This window comes from Pterocles gutturalis, unplaced genomic scaffold (assembly GCF_000699245.1).
Source record: "Pterocles gutturalis isolate BGI_N339 unplaced genomic scaffold, ASM69924v1 scaffold37049, whole genome shotgun sequence".
Classification (NCBI taxonomy): domain Eukaryota; kingdom Metazoa; phylum Chordata; class Aves; order Pterocliformes; family Pteroclidae; genus Pterocles; species Pterocles gutturalis.
The window spans coordinates 7,602-17,848 of record NW_010131932.1 but is presented as its reverse complement, the minus strand read 5'-3'; the positions used below and the strand labels follow the sequence as shown (position 1 = coordinate 17,848).

Sequence of the window (10,247 nt, the reverse complement as noted above, 5' to 3'; positions counted from 1 at the left end):
TTCTCCTAATTTGATACTGCAGGCGAGCATTGCTCTAGCCTCAGAATAGGAAATCCTCGTGTCGGTGCCCGTTTCCCTGCAGCTCCCGCTGTCAGCAGCTCCTTGAGCAGAGTTTGGGCTCTTGGGGTGCCCGAATTGAAGCAGCTTGGCTTTGGGTGCTTGATGTTTCTTTTAGCTTAGAAGCACGTAGGTCCTCCTCGGTGCTGGATGCAAAGCCCTGAGTGTTTCTTTGCTCAATTAAAATGGTTTATCTGTGAAATGAGGGGTTTTTCTGTGCCTGGGAGGTGGCAGGCAGAGCGGGCTGCACGGACGGGGCGGAGGGGAGGGCTGTGGTGGGCTTTGGCTGCGGGTACCCCACGATGGGGGTTTGTCGTGGCTGAAATATCTCACATGGTTAGGGTTTAGCAACAATTTAGGATTTGTTCATGGTGTGAGGGAAATCGAAGGTTAAATTTTAGCAGCGCTCAATCGTTAACCAATTTAATGATTAACGAAGTGATTCAGTAGAATGCATTATGATTAAAATAGCGACTTAATTACAGATTCACACTAACTGCGAGGTATCCTGGGTATATCTGGATGAAGGACCATGCAGCATCCCTGCGTTCGGGGGCATGCAGGTGGGGGGAATCGCGCTGTCCCGAGTTCTCTCGCCTGGATGGAGCCCCCGCGCAGCAGAGGGGGTGTCGGGGTGCAGCAGCACCCTGTGTCCCTGCTGTGTCCCCCCGCCTGCTGTGACACAAGCCTGCTCTGAACCCCTTGGCATTGCTTCACTGCCCTCGTTTGCTTTGCTGCTTTTGCTGTTATTCTTCAGTCTCCTCTAAAGCGCGCTCTGAGCTATCCTCTGCTGTCTCTGTTTCCTTTGCAGCCTCACGGGGGAAGTGCTTGCCTGTGAGGACCGCTGAGAGCAGCTTGTGTGTTCTCTCTTTCGGTTTAGTAAGTAGGACTTCTCTTGATTAACGTCACATGGAAACTCCTTTGGGGAGAGGCAGACACGTGGAGCAGAAGGAACTCTTGCTGTATAATAACCTGTCGTGACGGGGGACCTCAGTGGGGGAGGAATGTGTTACTGGGCTGAGCCCACGGATCCAGGGCTCCAGCTGGACTTACCGGTGCGTTGTTGTATTGGCTCTGGCTGAGACAGAGTTAATTTTCCCTCATAGTGCTGTGGGTTGCACGGGCAGCTAGAAAGATGCTGGTAGCAGCAGTGTTTGGGTCCGTCTCAGCCAGACCCCACACAGCGTGGTCCCCCCAGCGATGGGGCAGCTCTCGCTGCTGTGGGATGCGGCTCATCGCTTCCAGGGGAGGATGGTGCAGCTCCCACCACTGCCTGGGTATCGTGCCTCCTGGGCTGAGAAACTCCTGCTTGAATGTATTTGGCCATTTGGATGTGAAGTTTTTTACTTTACTTGCACTTTTGTTCTTGAAGTGAAGCTCTTCCAACAGTTTTTCCAACGCAGCTGCCCTGTCTTGCTCCATCCCTGGTATTTACGCGCATGTCACAGGATACAAAGGTGTGGGATTGATCCTAACGGTACCTGCCTCTGTCTCCTCTTCTTCAGTTTGTGATAACAGTTCCAGTAATGCTGCAGAGTTTTCTTACTCAGTGGGACTGTCCTGCCAAAGCTGTGGAAGCGCACAAAGCATCGAGCTCCAGCGGTGCCGTGGAGCATCTCCCCCGTGGGGATGGCTGACTGGGAAGCAGTCCAGCCAGCAGCGATGCAAAAAGGGAGCGTTTGTCCAAGAGTTTCCCATCTCCCTGGGTTTCAGAGGCCTTAATGTTGAAGGGAAAAGGAGCAAACCTGAGCTGGGGGAGCTCGTGGTAAATCTGATAAATCATTGTTGCTATATTGAGTAATATTAAATCAGAGGAAGACTATCCACAGGCTAAAAATCAAAGCTTTGCCCCCTCTGGATCTGCCTTTGCTCTGAGCTGAAGGGAGCTGTGTTTAAAGAGGAATGTATACGCCAGCTTTGCAAAATCACTTTGCTAACGCTGCGCTTCAAGTGTTTCTTTTTGCCCTGTGTTCAAACAAATAACACGGACTCCCTAGGAGGGTTTGCAGATAAATGAAGGGAACTTGGTCCAACTTCCTTGATTCCTGTCCCACTCCAGTACAAACCTTCTTCCTTCTTAGTGATGGGGTTTTTGCATGACAAAGCAGCGTGTGAGCAGCTCTCCTGGACTGTCTCTGTCTGATGATGGGTACTTTTTAGGTGTTTTTTTTTTTTATTAATTGCAAATGGAAAATGTGTAGGATCTGGATTTTCTGACTTCTGGATTTTAAGTGTTGATGCCTGCTGTTCATTGATAGCTGTGCCCTTTTTTTGTTGCACTGGTTGGGTAGCAGGACAGATTGCCCATGTCGATTTACACGTGGGTTTGTGATGAGGCACTGGGCACCCTGCAGCCAGGGCCCTTCAGAGCACTCGCTGTGCCTTCATATTGTGTGAGCAGCAGCTGTAGGAAATCCTGGCTGTCAGATTTACACGTGTGTGGCTGTGCATTTGTACATACATCATCTGCTTATCCTGACCCGAGCGTGTTCCTGGTGTCTCAGAGCCTCGGTGAGGCAGTGGAAGGAGTTTTATCAAAGCTATAAGTATTTATTGTGGTTAATATAAAAATAATTATTGTAATGTTTCTTACGTGTGTCCTGGAAGTGTATTTTCCTATGGAGAAGAGAAATAAAAGTGAGTAACCTTGAGTAACCTGCCCGCTTTGTTATTGCCACCCGTCCTATGGGATGCTCCCGAACAGCTGGGCTTGCATGGGCTGAGGCTGGGAAACCTTCGTGTGGAGCTTTGCGACGGGTTAAAGGACGATGCAAAGCGTGAAGCAGCTCGTTATTTGCTTGGGTAGAAGGAAATAAATAAACCTCAGATGGCTACTGTCACATAGAACAGCTCTGGAGCTGGCTGGATCCACGAGCCGGCGGGGGCGGGCCCCGGGAGCCGCTGGCTGCTGCAGTGTCCGGCTCTCCCCGACCCTGAGCCGAGCTCTGCTGTCCCCTGCTTTGCCGCCGCCCAGCCTACCCTCGGTATAACCTGCGCCATTTGTCTCTTATTTGTAGAGGATGGCCAATTTAACGGTGTAGAGGTTTGTGCTCTCATCTCGGATTCTGCTGGGATTTTCATGGCCAGGAAGAACCCTGCGGATGGGACCGGAGCATCCCGGAGCGCCGCGCGCCGCCTTGGCTGGTACTCTCCTCTGAAATGTGTTTTTAGAATCTGTCTTTTCTTTCCGAATGCTGAACTGTCTGTCAATGAGATCAGAGAAAATTTTATTATGGAGATTTTTCAACCTGCTTTTAATATGTGCGAGCCAACGTGTCCCTGGGCTTTCTGGGGTGTTAAAATAGTGTTCCGTGTCTTTGCTCTTGGCAAAATTAACCGCAGCGTACGCGAGGACAAAAATCCATACTTGCCGAAGCCACTTTTCTTTGGAAGACATGTTCTCAGACCAAATCCCCAAGTTTTTATTTAACTGTGATCATTTCCCAGTCTAAACGCAGTTATTGTGGTGTCTAACCACCCAAATTGCTCCAGGTACCGTTGGGCTTTGCTTCCATGGCTGCTGATGGGAATCCCCTGCTCTGAGCCCGTCCCTCTGCTCTGGGCAGGGATTTTGCACAGGGTGTAACACAAGGCACTCGTCAGGTCAGCAGATCCTGCGGGACATCCCCTGTGAGGGGCAAAAGGGAATAAAAGCTCCTGGGCTGGAATCAGCCTAGCTGCCAGCGCTGCTGAGTCCGAACTCAGTCCTGCTTTAGCTTTGCACCCTGATCTAAGCCTCACCCTCTCCCTCATTTTTCCTGGGTTTTGTGGATGCTTTTATGTATTACAAAAAAAAAAATGCTGAGCGTTGCTTTGCTCGGTGTCTGGGAACAGCGGGGCTGCGTGTGCAGGGTTTGCAAGAAGCAGGTGATTTTTTTACCAGTTGTCTTTTTAATGTACCAACATTCAGGTTTTTAAACCAGGTTTTTAAACTTGCCTATGAATAAGCTGTGAATGTTACCGATGTGTAATCCTGCCTTTAAGCTGCTTTAGTATTTAGCACATCGATGGTGAAACTCCTCTGTTACTGAAATCCCCCACCAAGGTGTGAGGGAAGCAACGCCCCAAATTTACAGTTTTCTCCCCCGAGTCTTGCCTTGTGTTTTGCCGAACTCCATTTTACCCCACTCCTCCTGTTCTTGCCCTAAGGGTGAAATCCTCAGGTTGGGTGAAGGAAGGAGCATTTAGGTACGAAGCAGGAGGCTGTTCTGGACCCCCAGGATTTACACTAGCAACTTCTGGGACCTTGGTTGCTCATTTTAAATAAATGTTGGCCAGGGATGTGTGCTCGAGAAATGATCTGTGCTTGAGCCCTGGCTGGGGAGGAGCTCAGGAGCCCCAAGCCTGAGCTTTACCTGGGGATTTTTTGCTCACACCCAGTTGTTTTAAACACTCCGGGAGCTTTAATTTGCTAAAGCTGAGATGGGGATGTCCATGGCAAAGGTCCAGGCTCTAATTCTAAGCCTTTAGGATTTATGCAGCGCAGAAGTGTGTGTCAATCTGAAGCGATTGTGCCACAGAGGGAGGAAATTCAGTGGGTGAGAAACGGGGTTTTATTAGTTCTGTTCCTCGGGCTGTTTTCACCAGGGCGCAGGTTTGCTGCAGCCTTCTGCAAGAGCAGTGCCGCCTGTTCTGCAGTTTTAAATGTCACAGTGCTTAGAAATCAGCCAGAGGGGGGGGGGGGGAGGGAAATAAATCTGTTGAAGGAAGAGATCTATAGCCTTTGCTGTCACTCTGCAGTGATGCTCTAAACGCACAAACCCGCCCCGCGTCGGGCTGGCTGCTCCTGCCAGGAGCCCTCCCGCTCTGTGGGGAAAACAGCGTAGAAACGTACTGTAGGATGTTTACGCACAATATGCTGTAGTAAGTTACAAAGGAGTTAATTATATTTGTGTCATTGAGTAGTTAATGGTTGTAAGGAGACAAAAATATGTATTTTTTACCTGCCAGGATTCATGAATGTAGCTGCTGATGTGTCGTTGGTCAGAATTATTTAATCACTGCTAAAAGATGAGGTCTGCAATTTCAGATCCCTGACTGTGGGTCCTGGATTCCTGTTGAGGGGGTCCTGGCCTCGGCCGTGGGCTGTGGGGCTGGGGATGGACCGTCCCGGCCGCCTGCAGAACGCAGCGCTTGTGCCTCGGTGCTTTAGTTAAAGCCTAACTAGAGCTTTTCCCTCCTGTGTTTTAACTTCCAAAAGGTGTAAATACATGTGAGCAGAGCAGCAGCAGGTTTGGGATCATCGTCGTTGCCCCACGGGACAGGTCCTGGGGTCCTGCTGAGCCCCGAGCTCTCGGTGACGGCAGTGAGCCCACCCGTCTCCCCAGCCCCACGCGGGCTGGCGGGTCCCTGTGCCAGGTATTTCCTTGAAATCACCTGATTTCCTGGGCACCCTGCGTGCAAATACCCCAGGATAAACACCGGTTGCACAATGTACCTGAGCGGGGGGATTAGCCGCGGGCTGGTGCTGACGTACCGGAGCCGCCGTCTTGGGCTGGGCAGGCAGAGGAGGAGAATTTGGAGGTGTGGAAGTGGGCTTGGTGCCTTTGTAAGCACGAGCTCAAGGTTTTTCTGTATGTCCCTGACCTTCTGTCCCTGTATTTCCAGCACAGAGGTTGCGGTCCCTGCTGTCACCTTCAGTGAGCAGTGGCAGGGCCACCAGCGGGACAGGCATTGTGTCCCTGTCCCCTCATCATTATGGGTTGTGTTAGAGAAAAATGATCCCTCAGGCAAAACCTGTTCCATCTGTGCTGCCAGCGATGGGGAGAATTGGAAAGCGAGCGAAAAAAGGCTTAAAAACAGCTGGAGCTTGTGTCCGCTGGTGGTGACGTTAGAGCTGTCACCTCTCTGTAACGTGTCCCCTTCCCAGCAGCTCGGCTGTGGGTACTGGGGAAGCCCGGCCATGGGAAATCGCTGCCAGCGCTTCCAGGACCCGCCTGCCCCGGGGTAATGTCCCAGCCCCTCGCCCCGTGCTCCTCTGGGCACAGGGTGGGTGCTGCCGGTGTCGCCTCCGCCTCTCCCGCTGCTGCTCTGCCTCTGAACACTCTTTGCAAACTGCATCTTGTGTTTAGTGTTTACCGAGATGGGTGTTACACGTCTACCTGCAATTTTGCTGCACTGCTGCGTTCTTTTAGGTTTAAAAATGGGATGTATGTAAACTTGTGCTGTATGTTGTGTCCTCTGTCCACTTGAGCATAAATATCCGACAAGCATTAATATCCCACGAGCATTTATTTAAAATAAAGAGGTTTAAAAAAAAATAGATGTAGTTTCCTCTGTTACTTTCCATTTTTGTTTGCTGTAACGATGGTGTGCTGATTTTTGGAGATACGGTGAATTCAGGGAATCGGGACAGTGTGTGGAGGAAGGTGGTGTGCAGGGGAGGGCAGGCATCCTCCTGGGACTGGGCTGGAAATGGTGAATCCTGTACCCCGGAGCTACTGCTGCCCTTCCTCTGCCCTCATCAATTTTAGGGGTGTTTTAATTGAAGCTATTGGGATTCAGATTTTTCAGGTTTTCCATGGAGCTGTTAGGGTAGGGATGTGCTTTAAAAAAAATAAAAGCATTCCTTTTTCTAGGGAGAGCTGCTGATTTTTTTGGGTGCACAAGTCAAGTTGTTCCAAGTCATCTGGAAAGCCTATGTTTGTGTTTGTGATTACCTGGATTCTTGTAGGTATTTAGTGGAGGTCAGTGCCTGCTTGGTTTTACAGACCAAGAACAAAATCTGCTTTGTTGCATTTTGGCATGGGCTCATGTGAACTTTACAAAGGTAATGTGTCCCACTCAGTGTAAGGATGTGGTACATTTTTCTGGCAAAAAAACCCCTGAGATTTGGCAGAACAAACCAATACCTGTAAGAAGCATGAGCCGGGGGAAGAGGCTGTTGCCAGGTTCTTGGTGGTGCTTCAAGCCCCGATGGAGCTGTGCAGCCAAAGTGCAGAAGGAGCAAATGGTCCCAGTTTCTGCTGAAACTCTTGTTACTGGAAGATGACCCACCAGCACCAGCTGGGTTTGGGAACAGCTTTCAGAGAGATGAAGGGCAGCTGGGTGGACGCGGGGGTTCAGCTCTGAGGGATGCTCCTGGGGACCTCCCGGCTGCCGAGCTCCAGCTGCTGTTGCTTTAATGGGATTGGGTGGAGCTGGTAGAAGAAACCCTATTTTGAACGCTGGCCATCAGCTTTGGAGAGCAGAAGTGATGAGCTCAGGGTTGACGTGCCCTGGGGTGAAGCAATCTTCTTGAGAAGGTCCCAGCGTGTGCCTGAGGTCCCTGGGCATGGGCTGGGTGCCGCGGGGAATGGGCAGTGTCCTGCCCTGTGGGGATTTCAACAAAGAGTTGGCAGCTTCACGAGAAAACAAACAATTTCAACATCTGCTTGGGTTGCGTTCAGTTTTCTAATGTTGGGCTTTGTGGGTTGAATAAACGACTTCCTTCTCGCTCAGAGGAGGAGTTAATGATTTATGGGTCAACGGCCACAACTCGGGTTCGGCAGAATCCAAACGTTTCTGCGTGGAGCCATATCTGAGCATGTAGGTGTATCGGAACTCCTCCTTTACCCCTGCGGTGCCTGGAGCCGGGGGGACAGGACAAGGACAGTCATCACGTTGTCTTGCAAGAGCTGAACACACCGGGTCTCTGTGTCTCCTGCTGCCAGCCCTCCAGGTAAGGGGACTTTGAGCAATGCAGCTTTAGGTAGCGTTGCTCTTGGGAACAGGATTGGAGCTTTCTTGCAACTCTAGCAGGCACAAAGATTAGTAAATTAAATGAAGGATTGAAGGAAAGCCAGAGGAGTGAAACAGCCAGAACAAGTGTTAGGTTTAGGGCAGAAAGCATCAGGAAAGACTCTCGTTTCCAGGAAGAAGGTGGGCACTGGGGGCGTACATAACATTGGGAGGGTTTAGGCTCAGAAGTTATGGTCGTGCGCAACAGAGAGGGATCTTGCTGATCTCTAGGGGTGCCAGGTTAGTCCAAATTGCACTCAAATTCCATTCGGTAAAGCAATTCAGCCTCCTGAATGACTGGTGTGCTTTGTAGCTTGACTACAGTTGCTGTTCTTCGCACAAAGCCGTTGCATCTTTCTGGTTAGATGCTTCTCTCCACCTATAATTTGTTGTTAGGGGACTGTAGTGACTCCAGCAGGATTTCATCTGACTATGAATTTGCTTCCAAGAGATTTATTACTGAAACAAACCATTTTACCCATTTCAGGGGACTTTTTCCAGAAGGCATAGATAAACCCATGGTCCTGCAGGTATTAATTTGGCTGGTTGGCTGGGAAGAGCACCGCGTTGGCAATATAGAGCTTTTAAGTTAAACCTGAGACGCTACAAAGCACTTCTGTTACAGTTTGAGTGGAACTGTTAGTATTTTTTTTAAATTTTATTTTTAAATTTTAATCCAGAGCCTCATTCTCAAAAATGTAAATAAATGAGACGAGTGGAAGAAAGCCCCTGGGAATTGCTCAACATCTACAATCAGCTGTCCTGTTTATGTTGGATTTTTATATCTCTGGGTCTGGTTTGCTGGAGCCAGCCTTCCTCACCCCCATCCAGCTCTGACCCCACCACCCAGCTCCTCTGTGCCAGCTTTTGGTCCCATCAGCCAGAGAGGAGCTGCAATAGCTCCTGTGGCTTCTCCCCCCAGCCGCACCTGCAGGACCTGCTTCGGGATGGAGAAATGAGACCTGTCCGTATGAGCTATGGTTATCCTGAGCGTGAACACCCCCCTGCTGTTTTTACAGATGTTTGGTCTAGAAGAAGAATGTGGTAACTCCAGTGGGATTTGCGGGCAGGGATAGAGAAAGATGCCAGCTGAGGGGCTGGGCAGGCGGAGGGACCACGCCGCTGTCCTCGGGTTGTTCCTCACCGCAGCTCTGGTTGTGGCTGTCCAGGGTAAGTGAACGAGGCTGTTGGGATAAACTAAGATCCCTTGATGGAAAGCCACCTCCTGGGGTTCACAAGACATGCATCCTTCCCTTTTCCTCTCTGCCTTTGCATTTTGAGAACATTGTAAATCTTTGTGATCAGAATCTCTCTTCCTGTGCCTTTTTTTGCCTTTCTGTGTAAAACACCTGTAAAATTATTCCAGCTGGAAAAGGTGCAATGATTTATACTAATTGGGGAGAGGAAGGATTATTAATCTGGATTTTGAATAAACTTTAGTCTGGACCCAGCCTTTGGAGCTGCTGTGTGAGGAGGGATCAGGACCCGTGGGGTGATGCTCCTGCCCCGTCCCGGCCAGCCTGGGCCATCCCCACTCACAGACCACGCTTCTCCGCCTTGTTTCTGGCTTTAGGGAGTTTTAAGGCCACCGAAGTGTCCTCACCTGGACCTTCAGAGTAAATCAGGCCTGAACTCCCACAGCTTTTCCTCCCAGCATCTTTCTGATGGAGTTTCTGTCGGTAGGTCTCTGCGATGCTCCGCCGCGTCTCCAGTCTGCAGAGCTCAAGGAGCTATACCGCGGCGCCACCACGTTCCGCCATAATTCCGTGGTGGAATACGTCTGTCGTCCGGGTTACGTGAGGAACATTAATTCCCAAGGCACCCTTGTCTGCGGAAGGAACAACAAGTGGCATGGGTCACGGGAGATGTGTATACGTGAGTATGTTTGGGGTTGACTTTGACTGTTGGTTTTGATTTGCGATGCTGTCAGCTCATTTTGGTGGAGCAGTGTCCAGAGACCTCACGGGGTGGTGGGAGATGAGTGACCTGACACGAAGCACCAGTTGTGTTCCCCTAAGTACTGGCAGTGGTGGGAAAAGCTGAAATGATGCTGGCTGTCTTTGATTGCTCACTCAAAGGGATGTTCTTCTGCTCAGGCCCTTTGTAACTCTTGGTTCAAAAAAAAGTATTTCAGACTTTGCAGTAGGAGAATGCTTTAGCTGTGGAGGAACACTGTCATGCTTGCCAGGGTTCCTGCAAAACCCCCTTGGGCTGCGGAGGCTGTCTGCAGGTCATGATGCGAGTCCTAACAGCATCATGATCCAATATTGGCTTGGAGGGGAAATCTGGAGGTCTCTGGTCCAACCCCTTGCTTGGTATTGGGGGAGTCTTCTCCTCTCCTGCTGCGTTTTCCCAACTCTTCAAGAAAGCGCAATAAGAACTAACCCCAGCCCTGTTGTCCCCCAGCAAAGCTGTGCCCCTACCCTACGGAGCCGGCCAACGGCAGACTCATCCTGGGAGAAAGGGTCGCT

General features: G+C 50.4%; 2 protein-coding genes across 2 annotated transcripts in view; both read left to right on the top strand.

The window, feature by feature from the left end:
• Positions 1-8,852, top strand: part of PFKFB2 (6-phosphofructo-2-kinase/fructose-2,6-biphosphatase 2) — a 16,262-nt gene extending 7,410 nt beyond the window's left edge. The window contains exon 14 of the mRNA XM_010080761.1: positions 8,796-8,852. Within this exon, the coding sequence (XP_010079063.1) occupies positions 8,796-8,852 (57 nt within the window). The remainder of the gene's footprint in view (positions 1-8,795) is intronic.
• A 6-nt stretch (positions 8,853-8,858) lies between these two features.
• Positions 8,859-10,247, top strand: part of LOC104467121 (complement receptor type 2-like) — a 6,879-nt gene continuing 5,490 nt past the window's right edge. Inside the window, exons 1-2 of the mRNA XM_010080760.1 lie at positions 8,859-8,946; positions 9,460-9,651. Of these exons, the coding sequence (XP_010079062.1) occupies positions 8,859-8,946; positions 9,460-9,651 (280 nt within the window). The remainder of the gene's footprint in view (positions 8,947-9,459; positions 9,652-10,247) is intronic.